General features: G+C 31.6%; 1 protein-coding gene and 1 pseudogene across 2 annotated transcripts; one reads left to right on the top strand and one right to left on the bottom strand.

The window, feature by feature from the left end:
• The first annotated feature begins 5,121 nt into the window (after nt 1–5,121).
• LOC114193161 (F-box protein SKP2B-like) lies at nt 5,122–9,352 on the top strand. Of its 2 annotated transcripts, none has more exons than XM_028082871.2 (5): nt 5,122–5,355; nt 6,172–6,462; nt 6,968–7,316; nt 7,402–7,543; nt 8,720–9,352. In XM_028082871.2, exons 2-5 carry the CDS (start codon nt 6,203–6,205, stop codon nt 9,085–9,087), a joined length of 1,119 nt encoding a protein of 372 aa, XP_027938672.2. In that variant the 5' UTR covers nt 5,122–5,355; nt 6,172–6,202; the 3' UTR covers nt 9,088–9,352. The 2 variants fall into 2 exon arrangements, with proteins under 2 accessions (XP_027938672.2, XP_027938671.2); XM_028082870.2 differs by having other exon boundaries at nt 5,233–5,355; nt 6,085–6,462.
• A 13,461-nt stretch (nt 9,353–22,813) lies between these two features.
• LOC146884129 (uncharacterized) lies at nt 22,814–25,511 on the bottom strand (annotated as a pseudogene).
• Between the last annotated feature and the right edge of the window lie 240 nt (nt 25,512–25,751).

Here is a 25,751-nt window from a genome sequence, read left to right as displayed (position 1 = left end):
CTGGCCGACCCCGCCCCATCACCTGACCCGAGAATAGCTGCCCTCACTTTCTTCACATCCTTACCCTTCCCGGGTCGAGGCGGAAGCTCAGCCTTCCTCTTCGTGCCGCCATGAACGTGTACTTCCACCACAGATTCCTGCAAATTGGGAACACCAGTTTTCCCAGCCTCCTTGGCCTTGGCGGCCATCTCCTTCCTCAGCGCTTGAAAGAGCGCCAAGTTCTTCTTGCCAGACTGTGCCATATGTCCTGCAATAACATATCACAACTCAGATCAAAACAACTTAGCATCATTAACACATTTTAAGTAATAAACAGATACCTTCAATATCTATAATCGGATGCACCGAATTATAAACCCTAACTAAGCCCTTAGTGGGCAACTTATCCACAAATCTTAACAACATCCCCACCACCTCCTTATCTCCAGACGACAACTCCTCCACCCCCATATCCTTGTAACGCGAAGGGTTATTGGTCCAACTAAAAGGGAACTTTGTACTCTCATCCGCATTCAGGAAATGCGGCTCACCTCCCTCCTTCACCACAACCTTGAAGTATCCGTCCTTGAAGTGCTTGAAAGATTGGGAGAATGCATCCAACCTGCTAATGCTAGGACGACTTATCAATGACAACCAGGTAGCCGGCCTCCGGGGTCTGGTATCATAGAAATACAAAAACGCATAAGGTGAAGGCTCCAAGTACAGCGACTCGCACAGAATGCGGAAGGCCTGTAAGTAAGCCCAACTGTTAGGGTGTAGTTGAGTAGGCGCCACATTCAAAGCCCGCAGCACACCCATAGTAAAGTCGTCGAAAGGTAGTCGTATATGAAGCTGAGAAAAATGACACATGTACATATAAAAGAATTTCTCGGTAGCCCCCTCTTGACCGTGGCATACCCGGTCGATGGCGCTCACTCTTTCCAGTAAAACAATATCTGCACTGACCCCTCTAGATATGACGGGCGTACATTTAAGCCAAGAATTCAGCAGACGAGACCACCTAAACAAGGATGACTGTTCACGAACATCGGACGCAACCCACGCATAACCGCCCTTAGCCGGCCAATTACTTTCCTCCAGCTCTTCAGGAGGATCTTCTCGGACCTCCCTCACTACTTCCATTGGCATCCCACTTGTGCCAACTCCAGCACTTATACCTTCTCCACGAAGCCGGTCATCTCTACTCCTATCCGACTCAGTACTTTGACTACTACTAGATGCAGATAACGATGAGCTATCGCTACTAGACATACCTGTTTTCGTGTTTACGGAAAGATGTCGGCGGAATTTGAGAACTAGTCGGACAATATTATGCGCACAAGGTCTCTGATTTCAAAACTCGCAAATGAACCAAGTAAACCCTCAGCTGCTTTCAAGCCCATATTTATAGTCCACGATCCCAAACGACTAAAAACTCTTCCCGCCAAAATGAAACCCTAGACCAATCGACACCATTATGAAGGGTATGACACATAAAAAACGACGGCGCCAAAGTTTTAACGATGTGACCACCTGACGCCTTTTCACCTACCTTCTGACACTTCCAAGCCTTAACACTGTTCACCACACTTAAAGGCTGGGGGACTGGTGTATCACACCTAGCCGGTTTTGCTAGTTAACCAACACATATCATCCTTGACCGACAACCCATATCGGACAAGGTTGGGGGACTGGTGTACCGTACCTAGCCAAACTCAACCAAGTAAACAAATATACACATCAAAACCGCCTAGCATCTAGTGCCCGGACACCACCAGCACAAGACATCTAAGCAAGTGGCCGGTCAAGGCCGACTACTTACCTAGAAAATTAGCTAACATCGATGCTCCTCCTTCAATAGGTCCCCAGGGCCAGTTTTGGGGCCCAGGCCCACTCATGGCCCAAGCTAGGGCCCAGGTCAAAACCCAGCCCATGCAATGGTCAAACGTCATTAATGTTCTATAAATACACGTGGACCCCATCATTTAAAGGTACGCATTCATTAATTGCTGATTTGACTCTTTGAGAGCTTTGACTTACTTGAGCTTCGGAGATTCTTCTGCAGGTAACCCCTCCTGGGTTCAAGCCGACATGTATTGAATGGGAAGAGGCCAACTAAGGAGATAGCGGACTACATGGTAAGGTGACACTCGTGCCTAACTTATCTTATTTGTCCTTCTGCAGGAACAATAAATATTATCTGTAAAAAGATTTAAGTTTTTTGTGTAAGGTTATTTATAAATTTAAGGCCACATTTTTTTATCACATATTTTAAAGAAAACATTTTAAAAATTATGGATAATAGTCAATATTTTATGAAATGTGGTCTTTGGTAATTTTTAAACCACATTTATAAAAAAGTGTGGTCTTTTTTAATTTTTAAACCACAACTACAAAAAAGTGTGGTCTTTGATAAATTTAAACCACCTCAATAAAATTGTTGTCTTTAATATATTTAAAGCAACACTTTTTTATGTGTTGGCAAGTTCATTGTTGCCTAAGGCAAAAAAATGGTGTAGTGTTCTTTTATTTTTCAGAGTTTACATTTCTAATTATGATTCATATTTATACTTTAGGTTTTTAATCAAGGAAGTTTTCCAACTAATACAACAAATTCTAGACATGAGGAAAATCATATGTGATAGTTGAAGATTTTAATAGAATCATTTTGTGCTTTGAAAACTATTGCAGTACTTCATGATAGTTTTTCCAAGTTTTTTGCTAACTAATATTGTACTTGAATTTGAATTTTAATGTATATATTTGTTATACTTTGATATACATTTAGTTATCTATAAATAGTATGTTAGGTTCATGAGTGTTATATCTATTTATGTATAACTTCATCAAATATAGATAAAAAAATATAATAAATGTAAATAATTGTGGTTGAAAAAATATATATGAATACATAAATGATAAATGAGTAAAAAATAATATTAATAATTTAAAAGTCTATGGTACTTTATAGAGATTTTGAAACCTATGGTTGTTTATGAAAATTATGAAAGTAATTATTTTACGAATGCTTTGAAACTCATGATATTTTACGGAGGTTCTAAAACCAATTATTTTTTACAAAGGTTATGAAACCATAGTATTTTACAGAGATTCTGAAACCCATCATATTTTACGGAGGTTTCAACCCACAATAATTAACTGGGGTTTTAAACCACATAATTTAATTGAGGTTTTAAAACCCCCCGTTAAATACAAGAGGATAAACCCCCGCTATTTATTGATGTTTCCTAGGGTTCGTAAAAATCCCGACTAACACATTCCCGAAAGATGATTTAACAGAAATCAAAATTCCGAGTAAATAACTTAGTAGAGGTTTTAACTTTGGGTAATGTGAAAACGAACCTCTGTTAAAACTATTTTTCTTGTAGTCTTTTAGTATATGAAGAAAAATAATTCCTTTATTGTGTAGTTTCAAAAATTAATATTATTATAATTGATTTTCCAAATATATATATATATATATATATATATATATATATATATATATATATATATATATATATATATATATATATATAATGTAATCACTTATATAGAAATAAACGTTTATATACACTTTTTTCTGTTATATATTTATTTAAGATTCATCTCCTTGTAATGCATCAAATATTAAGAATGTTTTTTAAATGTCAATAAAATTCTAATCGACTTTTATTCTCCAATTTTCACTTTTCCCTTTTATAACCAAAATTATCTTCTTTTATACTTGAATAATTAATAAGAAGTAAAATTAATATTTATAGTTAATCTTGATATTATTTTTTATGTTTCAATTATATAATTTGTTATTAAAATACATTTTTAATTTCTTTAAAAAAATGTGGAGAGTATGAATATTTGAAATTACTAAATAAATAAAAATATAATGTTTTACTCTTTTTTTTTTATGTTTGACGTGACTTCAACTTTTATGTCTTTAACTGATCCTTAAAACATTAATGAAACTTCTTCATTTAAAAACAAAGGAATTGAAGCAGTATACTTTTATATATTTCTCACATTTTAACAACATATAAATTTTTACATTGTCAGGAAGTAATAAATATTACAGGAAGAAAAAACGTAGGAGAAATACAGTACAAATGAAAGAAAAAAAAAAATGTCAATAGTAGGAAAGTATAAATATCAAATTTTGAAAGATGAAATTAAACTTCACACATTAGAGAAATTTTATAAAATGAGAAAAAAATTTGAGAGATAATCATGCACAATGTCAACAATTTAGCAGATTTATATCATGACACTCGTTATTTTATTTTTCTGTTTTATAATTATAAAAATTTGTTATTTTTTATAATAATTGCACTCTTACTCTTTAGAATGTATAATCAAATGATTATATAATTATAAAACATATTATATTTCTAAAGTAATTAAAAAATAAAAAATAATTTAAAATAAAATATGAATTTTACCCTTCTTAATTGAGTCTTTTCAGTTATAATTTATCTTAAGAACAAATGATACTTTCACTATCAACTCAATTACTTCAAATTCTCTTATAGATATTTTATGTTGTCTTTATATTATATTTTGAAATATATTAATTTTGATATATTAAAAATAAATTACATACTTAACTATAGTAGTACCCAAAATCCAACAGTAAATCTATATTCTAATTCAAGTATGTAATACCTCTATTGTAACAAGATAATAGAAACATCTTAATGGTGAAATAAACAATAATATCACCATTAAATGAAACTCTCAATGTATCATCGTTACTTCTCACATTCAGTACATTAAGTTTTCTTCAAAATAAAAAAATAATAAGATTTGATCTGAATAATTAATTTTGTTCAACAAGTTATTAATGTAGTAAATAAATATAATCATCTCACTAACACCCTCTAATCATCTCCATGCATCAGAGTATTCTCATACTGCACCCACCAATCTATTATGTTCTACTTTTTCTCGCGGTTTCGGGTTCAGGCAAAACGAACCTTCTACACACTCCGTAACCACCACAATTATTTATTTCCTTAATTCCCATTTTCCTTAACTTCATGATAACTATGATTCTTTTCCTTTCATGCATTAAGTAATAATATTTTTTCTATTTTTTTCAATTCTTTCTCTGTGCCAATTAGCGATGATCACTTTTTTTACTGTTCTTCTAGCTTCTGGTGGGGTCCACACCCTTGTCACTTCAAGCTACACGTGGCATCATACGCGTCGCTATCGTGAGCCGTACCGTTTCTTCTCTCTCTCTGTCACCCGTTTCTTCTTTATTTCTTCTACTTTCTTCACTTCAATAGCAGCTTTCAGAGAAGCGAAGCAGACCCTTTGTTCCTGTAATCAGCAACATCCTAAAGAACCAAGCTTTCTTCTACAAAGAGCTACGAGTCGGTAATGGTCGTTTCACTATCTCTCTTGTGTTGTTCTCTACTTTTACTTTTGATCCTGCACATTTTTTAACCTCTGGTGGCTTTTGTCTAGAAGAAAGTAGAATAGAAAATTTTCATTTAGATTGGCTTGTGGTTTTTTTTTTTTTTTTTTTTCATCTGGGGTTGCTGCTTTATATTTGAAAAAGGTTTAGTTCTTCTTTTTCATCAACTTTTTGTTTTTTGTATGGTTAGTTTGCTCTTTATCTTATGATTTGAACTATTTGGGTTTTGGGTTCTTTTTAACATGCATGTCAAATTTGAGCATAAGAATTTTTCAATGTTTCGGATAGAATGTTTAATCCTCTTTCTGTGATGATCAAGTTTATGCTTTGTCCCAATCGTGTCATTAAAAGGCACGTTAAGGGTATTTCTGGAATATTCAGAATTCTTTCAATTAGATTAGACACTTTTTATCATTTATTTATTATGTATTTCCTTCACAAATATTATCATATTGGGGTTAGGGTTAGTTTTTCACAACGAGGTGAATAAAGAATGGATTTTTTACAGGAGAGGATCTACATTTGGTCTTTTGAAAGATGGTACATGTAAAAAGCAAAAAGAAAAAGAATAAAAAAACTCATATGTTGATTGTTAATTGCTATGATTATTATTATTTTCTGGTAGTAACTTGTGGCCATTAACTAAATTTATGGTTTGTGTTGTGGTTATTATTTTGTTTGCACTGAAGCAAGGGCTACTCCAAGGTTCTAGAATTTGTCGTGCGTTATCCTTGTTTCTTGTGTGACATCACTTGTACTTTGTTTGTTTGTAAAAGCAAGGGCAAAGTTTATCTGGCTTTGGTGGAAATGGTTGGCAAGGAGGGTTTGAGAACTGGGGTGTTGAACTCAAGTTTTGGGAAGCTTATGATGGTTGGTGGTGGTGAAAATAGTGGGAAAGGAGTGAACTTGAAAGCTGGGGTGATCACAGATTGGAAGGACATTCCAGTGGAGCTTTTGATGCAAATTTTGTCACTTGTTGATGATCAAACGGTGATCATAGCTTCTGAAGTTTGTCGTGGGTGGAGAGAGGCAATTTGCTTTGGCCTTACCCGGTTGTCACTCTCATGGTACATCTTTATTTCTTATCTTCCCTTCAAATGCTTTTATTTTTTGATTGGTTATAATTTAAACTTCACTGTGTTTTCTGATTTCTAAATGCCATTCTTGGTTTCATTGGTTTATTATATGAACATGAATTGATTTCGTTTTGCTGCAATCTCTGCCATAAGGTTTAGCTCACCTTTAACATTTTTTTATGGATTGCTAGCATAGAGACTTGGTGTGATTGCGCCCCATTTTATTTTCATATGATAGCTTTGCATTTCATTTAGCAATATGGATTAATTCCTTTGTGTGGAAGACAATAGGATGAAGTGTGTCTATGGAGTTGAACATTTACATTTTAAGTCAGATAAACTGGTCTACACTTGTTTAAATCACAACTATAAGTTACTGGTATTGGGGCAACTTGGTTTTAGACAATTTAAACAAGGAAACTGCTGTTTGTTCTCAATGTTTTTGGGGGGTAATGTTCAAAACCAGTAACAAAAATGATTATGTAATTCCTTTCAGGTGTAGCAAGAACATGAATAACTTGGTCCTATCTCTTGCTCCTAAATTTACAAAGTTGCAAACTTTAATCCTTCGTCAAGACAAACCTCAACTAGAGGACAATGCTGTCGAGACTATTGCAAATTTCTGTCATGACCTGCAAATCCTGGACCTCAGCAAAAGTTTCAAGCTCACAGATCGTTCATTGTATGCCATAGCCCTAGGTTGTTGGCATCTTACAAAACTGAACATTAGTGGTTGTTCAGCCTTTAGTGACAGTGCTCTGGCTTACCTAGCCAGTTTATGCAGAGAGCTGAAAGTTTTGAATCTATGTGGATGTGTTAAAGCTGCATCTGACACTGCATTACAGGTATGTTCAAGACCAATTGATTTTCATAACCATATAAGAACTAAGATTGCTGTGAGTTATATTCTAATAAATAAATGGAATGCAGGCAATTGGACATTACTGCAATAAGTTACAGTCTTTGAACCTTGGATGGTGTGAAAATGTTAGTGATGTTGGAGTAACGAGTTTGGCGTATGGCTGCCCTGATCTTCGAACACTTGACTTGTGTGGTTGTGTCCTTATAACAGGTATCATTCAAAATTTCAGTAATTTAAGTCCACTGTAGATGCCAATTTGGTTTCACTGCTCATATTTGTGTGATTCTGCTTTCTAGTTCAAATTCATTACCCAAACAACTTTCTTATCCATATTGTTTCTTGTTTTTCTGAGCTTATTCTGGGGTTTAGTTGTGCTCTTATTAGACACATTCTGATATAATATAAGCAAATTCAGTAGTGAAATGTTAAATGTAAATCCATGGGAAGATAGCAAAAGGAAACGACTCTTTCTCTCTCTTAGATATTATGTTTAATAGGTTTAGTTCCAATATTTGAGTGTGATTCTTCAATTATTTTGTCCTCAATTCCGTCTCATTTTAAAATGAGACAATGTGGTCTTTTTCGTGAAATTGGTGTTGATACGTTTGGAAGGTGACTAAATGTTGGTGACATTGGACTTCTCAACCCTTCACTTCTCTATTTCTACTCACTAGGTCTTTTTCATTAAATTGGTGTTGATATCGTTTGGAAGATGATTACATGTGGGTGACTTTAGACTTCGGAGGGAGTCAAGGGTTGGAGAAGCTCAGAGTTACTGACACATGATTATTTTAATTATTTATCAAATGATGTCAACACTAATTTAATAGAAGGGTCACATTGACTTATTTTAATTTTAAATAAAATATGGATTGAATTGAGGATAAAGAAAATTGAGGGATCATATTGATTAAACCCTTCAATTATTGGGACCAAAAACCTATTAAGCCTAGATATTATGTAAAGAATGACAATCCTTCTATTAACATTTTATGAATTCACACTCATCTCTGGTAAATACTGGAGTTTTGTGCTTCCATGTAAATTGGATGAGGTTGCAAAATATGTGGAGGCAACGTAATGCATTTTCACATGCAAAGAAGCTTGCTTTAACAAGCATTGAAAAGTGGCAGAACACTGAGTAATTAGCAAGGAAAAAATACTACAACTAATGAAGTTGGAGTTGAGGTGTATACATAGAAGAAAAAAAGGAATATCTAGACAGCAGTACAGTAGTCCAGAACTACTAAGAAATTTCAAAATCTAGATTCTCATAACCTTATTCTATCTTTCTTAAGCATGATGCAGCTCATTTAGTATAAATGCTTCAGTTTTGGTGTCAAGATTGGTAACAGTAGAAGATTGAGTGATGTGTTGTTATTTCAGATGAGAGTGTAATTGCGTTGGCAAACAGTTGTCCTCATCTTCGGTCCCTGGGACTGTACTACTGCCAAAACATAACAGACAGAGCAATGTATTCATTGGCACAAAGCAAAGTGAAGAACAGAATGTGGGGTTCTGTGAAAGGTGGAAATGATGATGAGGATGGACTAAGGACTTTGAACATCAGCCAATGCACAGCACTCACTCCTTCTGCTGTGCAGGCTGTGTGTGATTCATCTCCTGCACTCCACACCTGTTCTGGAAGACACTCACTCATCATGAGTGGTTGTCTCAGTCTCACATCTGTGCACTGTGCTTGTGCTGTCCAAGCACACCGTGCTATCACCACCATTCCCAATACAGCACATTGAACAACTTCCCCTTCTGCTGTGCATTAGTTTATGTTCAATGCTGCATCATTTCATGTTTCTTGTAAAACAGGTTCAACTTAGGATATTTTGGGTGTAAAAATGGGGTTTGTTCCTAGCTTGGCTATGAATTATTGGTGAGACAGACTCATGTAATTGCATTCTTTTATGTAAGGATGCTTGTTTTTTCTTCTGCAAGTTGAGAAATATTAGGTAAGTTCAGTTTTACTTGATTTAGATTGGTCTAAATATGAAATGCTTTTGTTAAGATTGGATTCTTTTTTCTTGTACTTCTACTTCTGATTATAATTTTTAATTAGAAAGATGCTTTAAGACTTCTATCTTATCATTTTGTGTACTTCATCATTGAAATTATTGTGCTACAATTCATTTACAAAACAAAATATAGGAAATTATTATATATAAAAGATATTTCTTTGATTATTTAAATATGTTAAATAATTCATAACAATACCAGCATTAATATTTATATAATTTTTTTCTTTCTACTGTTTTAAGTAAGTTTATATTAGTTTCTAATTTGAAAAATACATCAGGGAAGTCGTATGTCATGCGCACAATTAACAATATTCTACAATTAATTGATATACTTGAAGTTCCTTTGATAAAGTGGCTGATATTATTATTATAAATGACATGAAAAAAGGTAAATATGAACCAAATATGGTCTCAAATTATTGTCATTTATAACAAACAAGAATTAAAAAGTTTTAGTAAATGTCTTTAATTATTGGAATAAATAGTGTTGTCTATAACAATCAAAATGTAATTCTTTAAATAACTTTTTTCCTTATAACATTTTTTTCAAGGATAGATTATACGCTCACATTTATATTTTTTATGCAATAATTTGAATATAATTTATTTGTTTTATGTCATACTCACACATGGTAATTTCTTTATTTTTTTTTACAAATGAAAAGCAAATTATTACATTAAATAATCATGTCAAATAAATATTCAAAACTCTCAATTATATTAACTTCTCTATTAATTTTTCATTTAATATTATTAGAAAATGTATGTAATTCTAACAAACTCGATCTCAATTGGACCTTAAAATGTAATAGTTTTAAGTTAAATTTTCAAATTATATTAGATAAGGATGATGATTTTACAGTTAATTCAGAATTATTATCAAATAGATTCTACACCTTCTGGAAAATATTGAAAGTATACATTGAACAATTAAAATTAGGATGATTCTAGGACATATATAACTCTTAGATTTGTTTAAAGCAAATCTTGAGTTTTAATCAACGTATTTTATACACACTTTTAATATTTTATTTTGTTTATCATGCATGTTATGTTTAATTATCTATACTTGGATTAATTTTAGGAAATAAAGCTAGAAAATGACTTAATTATAAAAATAATTTGATATTTATAATTTAAATAAATGTGATTTATCATTTTGTTATCGGTGGATTGAGTTAAGAAGTTAGGAAAGGAATTAAAAAAGTAAATTGATTCCACTAAAATAAGAGAATTTAAGATTTTAAAAACGTTATAGTTAAGAGAATAAAAACAAACAAATCATAAAAAATTTGTATAATAAAGGTTAAAATACTATGGTGATTCATGTTTTTGTTTAAAAATTTAAGATTTTTTTTTAATATCAATTAGATCTATATTTATAAAAATGTGTAACAATTAGTTTTATTTTGTTAGTATGGTAATAAGGATGTATTCAGTTCCTATTTTTTTTAATTTCTTTTAGTTTTTTTTTTTATTTTTTTTGAAAATTATTCATGTTACATATTACATCAATATTGTGTCACGTGTTAAGTCAGTCAAGGTGATACATTATTGTTGAATCTTAATTTGATCCATATATTTGTTATCTTGATTACATTTCTGTTCATTTATTTTAAAATTTTAAATATATTTATTTTAATTTTTTACAAAATTGTTTTAAAATTTTATATTACGATCACTTTTGTATATAAATTATTTAAAATAATTTTGTAACAATTTAAAATAAATATTTTAAAACAAAATATAAGTAAAGTTTGATGTAAAATAAAGTTTAAATAAACTTAATATTATTAAAATGTTTGATAAAAATATTGTTGTAAAATTTATATAAAAGTTAAATTTGAAAAGGATGAAATTGAAAATTTAAAAATTCTATTATTCTATAATTATTCTTATAATTATTTAATAAAAACCCTACACTTTCGTGTGATGATTTGCGTTTTCCTTTATTAATTTCTATTGTTCTATAATTATTCTTATACTTATAATAATATTTTATTTCTTTAACTATATTTCTGTAAATAATACAATTGCATTTAAATTTTTCATACTACTCTAGATATCTTGATTTGAACTTTGTTTATGAGTTATTATTTTGATTTCCAATGTGATAAGTTATTTTCTAAACGTACTTTTTTTATAAACTTTATTTATGAACAGTTTTAAATTTAAGTTGTTTGTTTTATTATCTTCATAATTATCGTATTACTTTTTTTTTTCAGCTATTATATTTTATCATTATAATATTAATATATATATATATATATATGTATATATACATATATATATATATATACATATGTATATATATATATATATATATATATATATGTATGTATATATGTATATATATATATACATATATATACATACATATGTATATATATATATATATATGTATATATATGTATATATATATATATATATATATATATATATATATATATATTTTTTTTTTTTTGATTCTGTTCGCTATTTTTCTAAAATAGGAAACCATGTTTTCCATTGTACAACCTAGTCTTGAAATCCTAAGGAATGTTATTCATAGAGATATTTAGTTTGAATGAGAAATTAATGAAATTTTTTTTAAATATTAATAAAAGAAATTAAGCCTAGACTTTATAGACTTAAACTAAATATTTACTTTAATGATATCAATTATATATATATATATATATATATATATATATATATATATATATATATATATATTAAGTGTTTAACTTTGTATAATACTGTAAGACGGATTAAATTAAGAGAAACAAGTTATTTAAATAATTATCATTTTGTCGTGTTTGTAAAAATTACAACATTTTTCTCTTAAACAAGGATTAACAATTAATAATAAACTAATTAGTCTTACTTTGTGAGACTGGGTGAATGGGGTCCGGTGTAGAATCTTTGGTGGTCCATTTTTGAAACACTTAGAGTACGATGATTATGTCGAAGTTGAAAAATAACAAACAATCGATGGATACTGAGGATGTGGTGGAAATAGATACTGACGCTGGATATCAATTATGACGTGGAACAAATCTTGTTTTGTTCTATTCAACCATAATCTCACCTCTCTAGATATTTCATAAACAATCAATAAATATTATATCTTAACTTTAATTTAAGATATAGTATTTATTAACTATACATCTTGTTGTATTAAATCAATTATTCACAATTTATAATATACAATTTTTTGAATTATACATAAATTTAGTAAAATAATATTGTAACATTCTTGAGAAAACATTATATCCACTTTACAACTGCTATAACAATATAAGAATAATATATACAAATATAATTAAAATATTATTTTTAAAATATTAAAATAATATATTTTATTCAGTAAATACCAAAATATCACTTCTATAAATCTAATAAAACGTCATTATCTTAAAAAAATTGTGTGGTACACGGATGTGCTATATGTTGGCGGTTGATAATAGATTAGTTTTGGATTTGGGAAAATGTACAAGAACGGTTGATGTGTATCCAATATATAACGTGTTTGAGGTGACAATTTTGATTGTAATTGCAAACATAGCAAAATTCTAATTTCAAGAGGTGAGGACACGTTATGATAATGAAATTATAAAAAATTTTAGTTATTTATAAGATGTGACATTATGGATAGAAATGTACCTTATTTATTAATCGACTTAATTATTTGATTGACTTCTTTTCTTTGTTATTATCCTTTTATTATTTTTAAGTTTAATTTAATTTTTATTTTTTTAAAAAATATAATTTAATTTAATTTAATTTTTTTTCAAATTTTCAAATTTATTTTTTTTAATTTAAGAAATAATTAAGTTTAATTACAACTTTTATATATATAAATATATATATATATATATATATATATATATATATATATATATATTAAAATAAATTTTAAAATTTATATATCAAATCATTTCATTGTAAAAAAATTGAGTATTTAGATAAAGTGTAGAAAATAAAATAATTTTAGTATTTAGATGGAGTAATTTTTTGTATAAATTATAAAAAGGTATTTTAATATACATATATATATATATATATATATATAAATATAAGTTGTAATTAAATTTAATTACTAATTTGGCCTAAAATCGGAGAAGACAAAATTGAATTGTTTAAAAAAATGAAGACTAAATTGAATAAAAATAATAAGAGGACCAAATTAAATTTTTTTTAAAAAGTGGAGGACTAAATTAAACTAAAAAGATAATAAGATGACATTAAACTAACAAATTAGATGACTCCATCATTAAGCCTTATTAACTTAAGTTAATGGGGTTTTCCAAATGACACTAGTTAAATTAGTGATTATGTTAAATGAAATTGCTATAGACTTTTAAGGACCAAACTATGGCCGGAGCTTCAGGTTCCAAAATAGACAATACCTTAATGTGATGATTGACCCTTGACAATGTTAACTCACTGTACTTGAGGTTGGAATATTGGCATCACCTATGTGAACGAAAAATATGTTCCTAAAATCCTTCATTCCCTTTAACCCTCAACTAGAGAGCTTATTCCAGTACACCCAATACTTTCGCATCAATTAGGAGTTAATGAGTCCATCTTTAAGCAAGAATCCAAGAGAATGCAATGAGAAGAAGCCAAGGATGAAATGAAGTCGTAGAGCAAGTAGATTAAAGAAGATATGGTTCGATGACGGTGAATTGGAGATGCTCTGAAGTGAGGTTAGGCCATTAAGGGGAACTCTAGTATAGGCTAATTCACAAAAGGAGAGTAGTCTGGAGTCATCTCAACAACATAACTTTACTATATTCCTAGCATACCCCTTCTAGATGAACAAAGTCAAAAGATGTGGAAGTGATAGCAAGTCAAAAGATGCTGATAAAAACGTTGGGATTGAACTTGGTCTCTTAAATCTATTGTATTACCCTTAATTATCTATATATCATGTTCTTTATTTCTAGTATTCACGGAAGTACACTTAACTTGTAGATCAAACCACATGTTTGTGAGAGTGAACCTAAGGGTGTTAGACGCAAGATTTCCCAATCTAGGTGGAGGAACCCTTGCTTTGTGAATAAGACTTTTTAAACTAACTTAGCCCACATATCCATGTCTGGTATATGCCATGGAACAAGAGACTTGATTAGATATAAACATTAGACCAGATGTCTTTGCATCTAATGCTGTTGAGATGTTATGATAGGCCAAATCACCATGGAGTGCAACACAAATCAAGTAACCAACACATATAAACAAGAACACAATAATAGATAAGAAGATGCAATACAGAGAGAGTTTAGAAGTTAAATTCAATCCCAAATATTGGGGAATTAGCTACTCATGATGATGAATACAAGATGAACATAGAGACGCATCCTTCCTTCCATAGCCTTTACAAGTATTTACTATAAACTACACTAATATAAGTGTTTCTCTCTCTAGATATACTATAGAACTACACTAGAATTAGCGTTCAAATCAACATAAAAATAACATGGATCATGCCCTATATTTATAGAATTTTAAGTGTTGCTCTAGCTTCCAAACCTTGAAGTTTAGCCATGGAGGTTCCTTCCAAAGTGGGTTTTCTTCCCAAGCTTGGGCATATATCTTTTGTAGTGCAGCAATGGAGGTTTCCCTGCCATGGAGGATTCCTATTTGTGCTCAGCTTCAAATCTGGAGCTTCACGTTTCTTTGTAGTGAAATTTTCCTAAAATGTGGCTTAAGCAACAAATTCTATTACTCAACCGCAAGCTTAAAGTTTAACATTCTCAGTTCATTGTTTGGCTTGAGTTGCAACTTTTGGGGCTCAACACCAACTTTATAATTTACTTAATTTTACCCACAAAACAACACAAAATACATTAAATTCCTCTCTTTCTATTTTCTCATCACTTCATTATGTAATTATGTAAAATTAGGGCAATTCTAATGATTTTTACATTGATTTAGTGCAAGATAAGTGTCTAAATGATATGCAATTTACCTAATAATAGACACTTATTAGTATTCTTGTATCCTCCTACCCATAACTTTGGTTGTAGGTCCCCATGCTAGAGGTATCTCATCAAGAGTTGAGGCCAAAAATAGTTTAAATACACATGTCTCCTTCACCTTCCGAGAAGCTTCTTAAAGACAAAACTATGACAAAAGCTCCAAGCTCTAAGTTCCAAAAAATACTTTAGATGCGGTGATTAACCTTAATAATGTCATTTGTAGAAACTTTAGCTCAAAATATTAGCGTTATCTATGGTAAAGAAAACAAGGTTCCTAAAAACCCCTATTCCCTTAGCACTCGATTGGGGGGACTAGTTTCGATACACCCAATAATCACACATCCCTAAAATATTGACACCAAGGATAGTTTAAATACAATTCCTTATTCAATCCATTGAGGCACCTTTCAAGGACAAAAACTATTATAGAAACTCCAAGTTCAAAAACAAACAATACATTAGATATAGTGATCAACCCTAATGATGTTATCTCAATGGATTTAACGTCAAAACTATTAACATCAACTTGTATTTAGAAAAGTGAACTAATAATATTAAAATATTGCAAACCATATTAAATAATTAAATATTTAAATGTAGATTGATTTAAAATTTATAAAACACTAATTAAAATTTTAGTTTCTAAGTTAAAGACATCGTTACGGGATTGACAAATGTACCAAATTGTACAAGTAATAAAGTGGAAAGTCCAAGTATTGTTTCCCAAGAGACTTGTGAAATACTTGACAACTGTTGCAACTCATAACTCAATTAGACATCAAATTTCACAAAAATAAAAATAAAACTCTTTCTGTATTTTCATATTTTTATCAAACATATGGTGTGCAACAATATATGATAAAGGATTCATTGGGATTGGGTTTCATGATCCAATTCAAAGGGAAAGCACCAAACATTATTCTTCTAATTCCTACTCTAGCATTCACACCTTATGTAACAACCCCTAATGTCTTAGTGACAAGTCTAAACTTGAATAATAAAAACCCTAATGTTTTAACAATGAAGTATAAAACATGGTTATGTTGCATGTGAAAGATAATAGTTTAATTCAACATTAGATCATGTAGGACACAAGGGTTTTGTTAGGCAAACAATGTGACACTGTATTTTATGTCTGACATAACATAGATGTGCTCAAACTATAGATTGCATTTAAATGCTTATTCCATGTTGTAGGGAATGTCTACTACTTTCATATCTGTTACAAAATGATAAGTCGCATAAGAGGATCTCTTGTATAAAGAGTTGAAATTATTTTTCTTAAACAAATTCCTGAACTTTGCACTTTTACTTGTAGAAGGACCATTTACTTTGCATGACATTATACTTTAGAAATATTTAAGGAAAGACACATAGTTCAGGAATCGATAAGTATATCCAACTATTGGGATGACACGTAAAGAAGAAAGGAACATTTATTATTGCATAAAGTGTATTTAATGTATCCTTAACTATCAATCTTTTTAGATATGGTTAAGATATTATTAGATATTGTTAGTTACAATTTTTTGTTGTAGTTTTCAATGTAATGGGCTTAGACTCATCTCTTTCTATTTTCTATTTATAAATGTATAACGTTTTGTGCTCAACACGCATTAGAGGTTCATGCTATGTCTCTTTGTCATTTATTTTAACATGGTATAAGAGTCATGAGTTAGAACTTATCCTAGAGAAGTTTGTTGTTTGTTGGGTTTATTGTTCCACCTACTATCGGGCCACTATCGGACTATCCATTAATGTCTAGTCCCACACTCGAGATGTATGTGCCTTGATATGAGGGGGTATGTTGGAAGTCCCGCGTCAACTAGAGAAAAGGTCAATTTATAGTATATAATTGGGTGCAAACCTCACCTTACAAGCCGATTATGTAGGATTGAGTAAGGGTTAAAGTCAACTTCTTAGCAAATCTCATCTGATGAATAAAAGACATTCAAAAGAGTTGAAGTTCTTCAATGACCAAAACCAGTTTCATAGTGGCTACTTTTTTTAGAGCCTACATGAAACATTTCAAGAAGTAGAAGAAAGTTAGAGACTACGATGTATAGTACTAAAATGTTGCTAAAATTTTTGTGCCTACCAAAAACTTCGTAGAAAACACTATTCGAGTTCACTTAACAATCATCCTCTCTATTGAGCAACCTTGAAATCTTTTTATCATGAGTCATATATGTAAGTATTGAAATGGTTGAAATACCAAGAAGGGGGGGGGGTTGAATTGGCAAGTTAAAAAAATGTTGACTTTTAAAAGCCTAAAACAGTTTTCAATTGAATCAAATCAACCACCAAGTATGGATGCAAACATTCATGGACTGGACACTTTCAATCAATCAAAAAACAGAGATAGTCAAACAGTCGACTAAAAAACTAGGAAAGATGTATAAATGTGAATTTGTGAAGTTAGGAACAATATGAAAGATCAATCAAGATAGGTTCAAATGAGTTAGGCAAACATGAGCAATGGTACAGATAATGGCAGATCACACAAGAATGTCAAAAAGATGACTCAAATCAAAATTCTTTAAACTTTAAAGTGTAATACAAGGAAGAAGGGTTAGAGAAAATAGCAATGCACAATATTTTTACACTCGATCACTCAAATCTGAGCTACATTCAATTAGTCAAGGCAACTCGAGCTTGACTTTGAACTATTTCAAAAGACTTACAAAGTTCACAACATTATACTTTCAAAATATGCAAGAACACCACATAATAACCCTTGAATCACACAAGAATCAAACCAGCACAACAAGACACCTCTTGTAGACCTAGAAATCCACCAGATACAACCTAAAAACTTGAGAAAGACCAAACCTCAATGGTAGCACTACCTTGCCTACCAAAACCACCTTCTTCAAGCTTCGAACATGAAGCAAAATGCTCCAAGAATGATCCAAGATCAATCTTCAACAGTTGCACACTGTATGATCACGAAAGAGAAAGAGTTCCATAGATTCTTGAAAGTTTTCACGCTAAAGAATGGTCTCCAAAGCTCTCTTTCGAAAATATAGCTTTTATAGTCAAACTATTACGAAATTCAACTAGTTAATTTTCAAATCAATCGGTTAATTTCACTTAACTTAAGTGAAATCATTCGATTACAAAATAAATCAATTGATTGAATATGTACTAGTTAAGACTATTGCAACAAACCTTTTAATCTATTAAAAATCTATTCAACAGATTAAAAGACACCATTTAACCTGTTGAAAAACATTTCAACAGATTAAAAGACACAACTAAGACCCTATACATATAATTAATGAAAAATGGTCTAAAACATGAATTACAATCTTCAAGCTTGTTTTCCCCATGATTAATCTAGATACAGAGCACGCATACAAGGCTTGATCAGCATGTGAAACATCAAATCTCAACATCTTCATCAATGTAACCATAGTTCCAACATGTTCCAAGGCAATGGCTTCAAGTACCTGCATCAAATCTTTAAGCACCAAATCATCCAGGCTTTTTGTGCCAACATTTTCTCCCTTATTTGATGAAGCCAACCTCCATTGCATATTGCTTCTTTTGGATCAACCTTTATTTGGTTGGACTCCATTGAATTGATGAAGTGCCATTTAAGCATTGTCTTCTAACTTGGCTTGAACTTGTGAATTTGAAAAATGTTTCTAAAAGCAGTACATATAAGATACTAAGCACACAGAGATGCAAATGCTCCCCTATCACTAATATGGCTTCAATTCCATTAATTTCCAATTTAAAGAGCCAATTTTAATGCTAATGCTTCCAATTTTTCTCCCCCTTTGGATTCACCAAACTGAAATAAAGCATCAAGATCACAAACAAAGGATAAAGTTTCATTGATAGTACGACACAATACAATGTAATAGAAACTGAAATAGAGTGTAGAAAAACAAAAAACTGATACATTAAACATACTAAAATTTTAAATTAACCGATTGAAAAACTGTAGAACACATAACAAAGCAACACGACCACATGAATGCAATGTATGATCCTCAAGGCCAACACTCTTAGTCATCCCAAGGATTGTTTCTAGTTTGGAATGAAGTCAGCAGATCATGAATGTCATGGATTTGGCCATCCAAATTATTGAACCTCTCATTGCAAAATGTGTGATGTGCATTTTGAGACACATTGAGTTCATGCAGATGATGCAACACCATCCTCTCAAACTGTGAGTACATAGGGCCTCTTTCCTTTGAAGGATTGTAGGGGATAATGTTTATTGGTCCAACAGTGGGCTCTTCTTCTTGATTTGTTCTACTTGTGCCAATTTCATGGTCATGTGCACCACCAGCTGTAATACCACCAACTGTCAACACATTTCCCTCCTTTGTAAAGCCCGTCTTGTGTAGAATTTTATTGGAGGTTTTTCAAAAGTCCAGTTGACTCTTTTAGCTCATCTTCTATATCAACCCCAACGTACTCTATGAACTTGGACACCAAAATCACATAGGACAACCTGAAATCCGTGAGCCTCTTGGCCTTAAGCATGTGATCACGAAGCACAAAGATCCAATCCACTCGTACATTATGTTGGATGCAATACATGAGGGTTAAATCTCTCTCATTCAATGTAGAATGGTTAATCCCACGTGGAACTATGATTTTTCTGATGATCATAGCAAGATGCCTTTCAACCACATTGAGACCACCAACATGGAAATGCTTGATCTCAGCAGAAAGGTTCCTTAAGAATTGGCCAAAATATTGGTCTTCGTTGAACTCTTTATACAATATCAGTTTCACCTTTCACAACTTAAACACATCTTGCCTTAAGCCTTCTTGGATATCTCCATGTTGACTCCTTTGACACTAGACATCAACACATCATTTTTGAACAAGTTTGTGAAAAACACCTTCATTAAGTCAGGATAGATTTTCCCTGAAAGATCAAGGAACGTCTTCAACTTTTGATGCTTGAGTTGTTGAAGAAGACTCTCAAACCCTTTTGTTCTCAACCATGAATACCTCAACACCTTAGGAATGTTGATTTGCTTCATAGTAATCTCAATGAGGAACACTTGAATGTTGTCCTCATGTCCTTTGAACCAAGCCTCAATTCTCCCATGATGTTCTTGATTTAGAGAACTTTGATTGGGAGAACTGGAGTGTTGTTCATCAGATTTCACAACAAATTGTTGACGACGAGGCATGATGATTATAGGTGTGGCTGTTTCTAAGAGATATTTGATGCAAATGCAAGTTTTAAAGTATAGTATTTATAATTGAACATGTTGAATTGCAGAATCAGTCGATTAAATGATGCACATTTATTTTCATTAGTTCGTTTTAGGTTACCAAAGCCAGGTTAATGCATTTGATTGTAGTATCTCAACAAATCATGAAGTTTCCAATGAGTTTTTATAAATGAATCAATCAGTTCAGATAATGTAAGGTGCATGCACATTGGAATTACACATCACACATGCTTTTTGGTCAAAGAAATTAGAAAAAGCAACATATAGGTGATGTAATAGTTGTTGGAGGTAGACAGTACCTAACACATACCTGACACAAGATGTTGTCTTTGACTGGGTTAGCTTTTGAATTGAATTCATTCAAAAATTACAGTTCAAGTAAAATCAACACATATATTTTATAATTCAGTCGACTAAAAAATTCAACAGTTCACAAAACTTTGCACACAGAATTTAGTTAAGTGAAATCAACACAGATTTGAAAAATCAATCGATTTAAAATTGAACTTTATATTCCCATATACAGTTTTAATGAAATCAACACATATAATTGTGAAAACAACATATTAAAATTCGTGACAGATTAATTTTTTTGCATACAGTGGCAACTTAAAAGAAATCAATGCATAGATTTATAGAATCAACAGACTGAAATTTGACAAATCATGATTTTTGCATACAGTAGTTGTTTAAGTAAAATCAACACATAGATTTGTAAAATCAACAGACTAAAAGTTTGACAGATCATAATTATTGAAAACAGAGGCAGTTTTAAGTAAAATCAACACATAACAATGAAAAATCAAGAGGCTAAATATGACAATATTCAGTTTATGCACACATTAGCTTATTTTAATGAAATCAATGCATGGATTCATAAGATTAACATGCTAAAAACATATCAGACCACATTCTTCATGTCTAATATGCCTAGTTCAGTTATTAGCTTGTTGAATCTATCTCTAGCTAATGGTTTTATAAACAAATAAACCAATTGATTTTCAGTTTTAACAAATTGAATTTCACAATCTCCCTTTTAAACATGATCTCGAATGAAATGATGCCTAATCTCAATGTGCTTGGTTTTAGAATGTTGTATTGGATTCTTGGTTAAGTTGATGACACTAGTATTATCATAATATAAAGGTACCTCAGTTTTACACCATAGTCCATGAGTTGATGCTTCAACCATATGACTTGTGCACATCCATGTTTAGCTGCTATGTGGTGATGTGACCACGTTTTTAAAGGGTTTCCTTAGAGTGTGTCAACACCCAATTTTGGCCGGGTGAATAAATTTATTTTAAAAATTAAAAAATAAAAAAGTTTTTTTAGTTAATGGAAAATAAAAAGGGTGAAATAAAATTCTCTTCCAAGATTTTCAAACTTTAATTTTTAGCAAAAACAAAGAGAGATGAAAAAAAGAAAAAAAAGGAAGAGTCCAACAAACTCAACATAATATTTTCTACCCTTTGTTACCTGATATGGACATTAGTGATATGATTCTAATAATTAGAAGCAATATCTCTTCATATGGTTAGAATCAATATTATTAATTGGGATTGATTTTTGTGCTTTGATTTGTTAATGGTTAGAATCAACATTTATGATTTTGATTGATATTATGCTCTGATTTACTATTATTTGATTTCCATAATGTGGTGTTATCATGACCAATTTCTTCCTTATATTGTTCATTACAATTAAGGGTAGGATTGCAATTTGCGATATAAATAGACATTTTGTTTCATGAAAAGGGATCGAAAAAAAATATTCTCTACACTTCTCTAATTCTTTCTTATTACCACTCCCATTTACACACCTCATTTTTTATCTCTCTTTCAAAAAAAAAAACATATTGAAGGATGTAGAAGATCGAAGGAAAATATTCGCTACACTTCCTCTTTCTCTTCCATTACCACCCACAGAAACACACCTCCTTTTTACCTTTGTTGGGAAAATGAGATGGTGAGACTGATATAAAAGAGAACATATATCGAAAAATTTCGAAGGTACGTCATTGCCAATTGTTAATTCTTTTGATTTATTTTTTTCATTTTTCATTATATATTTTTAATCATAAATTTTTTTTTCTTCATTTCTTTTATTGTCTGTCCGACCGCTCAAGCCGCATGACCAAGGTTGTCAAACTCGAGAGTTTACGTAAACTCGTGAGAGCCCAGTAAACTCGAATCGTAAACTCGTAAGAGTTTACTTCATAAGAAAAAAAATTAATTTATATAAATAATATCCTAATTCAAACAAGTCCATAAAATTATATAGCTTAAAAGTATTTGAAATAAATAAGTTCATACAAATACTGTAAAACATAAATTCAAATATCAAATGTCTATGGGTAATCCTCTAATCCTCTAATGATATCATCATCTCCATCATCATCATCATCTTCATCCAACTCCTCCCCCGATGAAACATGTGCATCCTAATTGGCATCAAAAGTTATGTTATCAAGATCAAGAGCATCTAGAGTTGGATCTGTTGTTGGTCCATCTAAAGGAACATTTTGAACATCAATTTCACCTTCAGCTTCCTCAATCTCAACAACATCTTCTGCCTTTTCAGTTATCCATTCATCATCTGATTCAATGTCATCAAATGGTAGAGCAACAGTTTTTCGAATTTGTCTACTTTTCAACTTCAAGTTTTACATCACATAAACTAAATCATTCATCTTTTTGTGATGCAAACGGTTCCTTCTCTTTGTATGAACCTAAAATTTTAGTAGTTATAAACCTAATAAAGAAAATTATAAATTATAAATAATTTAAATTACCATCTCGAATGAACTCCAATTACGCTCACAACCCGAAGAACTACAAGTCAAGCTTAGAATTCGAATAGCAAATCTCTTCAACTCCGGAGTTGCATCCCCAAACATTTCCCACCATTCACCAGGATTTAATGCTTTCCTGCATTCCTTTGCATATTCCATTCCAAAAAGACCTCTAGCAAAATGAAATTGAACAATTTGCAAATTAATTTTTCTTCTTTCTGCAATATCTGGCACCAATCTTCTCATGCACTCATATAGTCCTTCTTTAACCTCTCCACCATCATCACATCTAAAGTTAGGTTCATAGTGGAAGTGGGGGTTGAGAAAATAGGCAGCTGCATGCAAAGGCCTATGAAGTTTACTATCCCATCGAGCATCAATTATTCTCCAAACCTCTTCATAACTACATTCAATACCAAAAAAAATTTCAGACATAAGGAATTAAACTTTTAATGAGTTAAAGTTTGGAAGTTTACCTCTTCTTAATATTGTTAAAATTGGACCTAATCTTTTCTTTTGCATACTCCATCTCTTCATAAATGAAACCCATTGCGGGTTTTACATCTGAGTCCACCAATCTTAAGACCACCATAAGAGGGGTAGTAGCCTTCAAGCATGTGGAGACATTCTTCCAAAATCGACTGTCTAATACCACGCGTTCTATTCTTTTCCCCTCTTATGAAGTTCCAAATTTGCTTGTCTTCTACTTATCGAAGTTAAACCTTGTCAATAAAGATGCCTTCAATTCATGAAGACAACCAAGAGTCAAATATGCCGTGGCAAATCTAGTCACACCCGGTCTTATCAAGTCTCTACCTTTAGTGAACTTTTTCAACAACGAAATCAACATTGTTCTTCCATAAATGTAAATGGTAATCTTTCTTCCCTTCTTGATTGTCAATTCATGGACCTTCAAATTCTTTTCAAAATCTTTAAAGATCAAATCAATACAGTGTGCAGCACATGGAGTCCAGCTCATGGAGTCCAATACAATCGTTCTCTTTTTTGCATCAACAAATCTCCAGCTGCCTTGAAATTTGCAGCATTATCAATGACAACTTGTACTACGTTTTCTTCTCCAACATACTCAACAACATCATCTAACATCTTAAATACTTTATCAATTGTTTTTGAAATGTCTAGGTGTCAAGTGAATAAAGAAAAACCGTCCCTTTAGGACTATTCACCAAGAAGTTGCAAATATAACGTCTTTTTTTGTCCGTCCAACCATCAGACCTAATGGTACAACCAGTTCTCTTCCACTCCTCCTTGTATTCTTCAAGCATTAAATCTATTTTGCTCACAGCTTGTTTCAAGAGCTTCTTTCTAATATCATGATAAGAGGGTGGTTTGTAGCCAACTCCATATTTACCAATCATTTCACACATCTTTGCAAATGCTGGATTTCTAATCACATTGAAAGCAATGGCACTAGTGTAAAAGACTTCAGCCACTTGAGCATCAACCTCTTCTTTGAATCCTTTTTTCATCATTTGATTTATAGTTGCTTGGACCCCCCCCCCCCCCTTTACTAGCATTGGCAACTGTTTGCTTTCCCTTAAAGCCAAACAACCTATGTCCTCCTTCAACACTTTCACTTTCTTCATCTTCTTCATCAATGATATTCAACTTTCTTCTCTTTAATGCTGCATGCTTAGCTTCCGCAACTATCTTCATCAAATTTTTTATTTCTTCCGAAACAGAGGCACAAGGTTCAGAATCCTCCCTATTTCCAACAAGATGATGTTTGAATCTAAATATCCCTTCACTCACAATCTTTGAGCGATAGTTACATTTAACTTTTCTACCATTGCCATTAATATCAAACCCGTGTTTCCATCCAATATCAGATTGGTTCCCTGGAGCATTTTTACTTTTTGGCAAATCCAAAGAAGGTTTTCCAGTACGTTCATCACAAAAGATTTCTAGATCCCAATAAAACCAATGCCAAATAGCCGCTAAAAAGCACAAGCCTGAAAACACTATATGTGCTCCGGCCACACCTTCGTAACTCCAAATACCCGGATTCGTTATAGCCCCTCCTGTGATATTCCAACCGCCCCACGAATTAGTTATTCCTAAACGAGTCATGAAAGGTATAACGAACATACCCTGTCTCCACATTGGATCAAGAACAGGATCAGAAGGATCAAAAACTGCTAATTCATATAGAGCCATCGAACCGGTCCAACCAGCAACTAGAGCGGTGTCTCTTGATAGATGAGGATGCACTTGGATTAGTATCCACTAAATTTGAAGCATTTCTAGACATAGTGGTCTAAATTTTCACTACAAAATTAACATATAAAAAAATCACAGCTCAACTAAACCTATCTACCAAGGGCTTAAATAAAACTGCAATTATTTTAAAAAAATTAAGTAAATAATTGTGATTATAAGCAACAAGAGCTACCATGG

The sequence above is a fragment of the Vigna unguiculata genome, chromosome 8, assembly GCF_037176805.1.
Source record: "Vigna unguiculata cultivar grain cowpea cultivar isolate G323 ecotype 2 chromosome 8, ASM3717680v1, whole genome shotgun sequence".
NCBI lineage: Eukaryota > Viridiplantae > Streptophyta > Magnoliopsida > Fabales > Fabaceae > Vigna > Vigna unguiculata.
The sequence above is the reverse complement of the archived record's forward strand: the minus strand, read 5'-3'. Positions and strand labels throughout refer to the sequence as shown.

Coding starts and splice junctions, on each gene's coding strand:
- LOC114193161 (XM_028082871.2), top strand. CDS start 6,203: ATGGTTGGCAAGGAGGGTTTGAGAACTGGGGTGTTGAACTCAAGTTTT. Junction 6,463..6,967: donor ACCCGGTTGTCACTCTCATG/GTACATCTTTAT, acceptor AATTCCTTTCAG/GTGTAGCAAGAACATGAATA. Junction 7,544..8,719: donor TGGTTGTGTCCTTATAACAG/GTATCATTCAAA, acceptor TTGTTATTTCAG/ATGAGAGTGTAATTGCGTTG.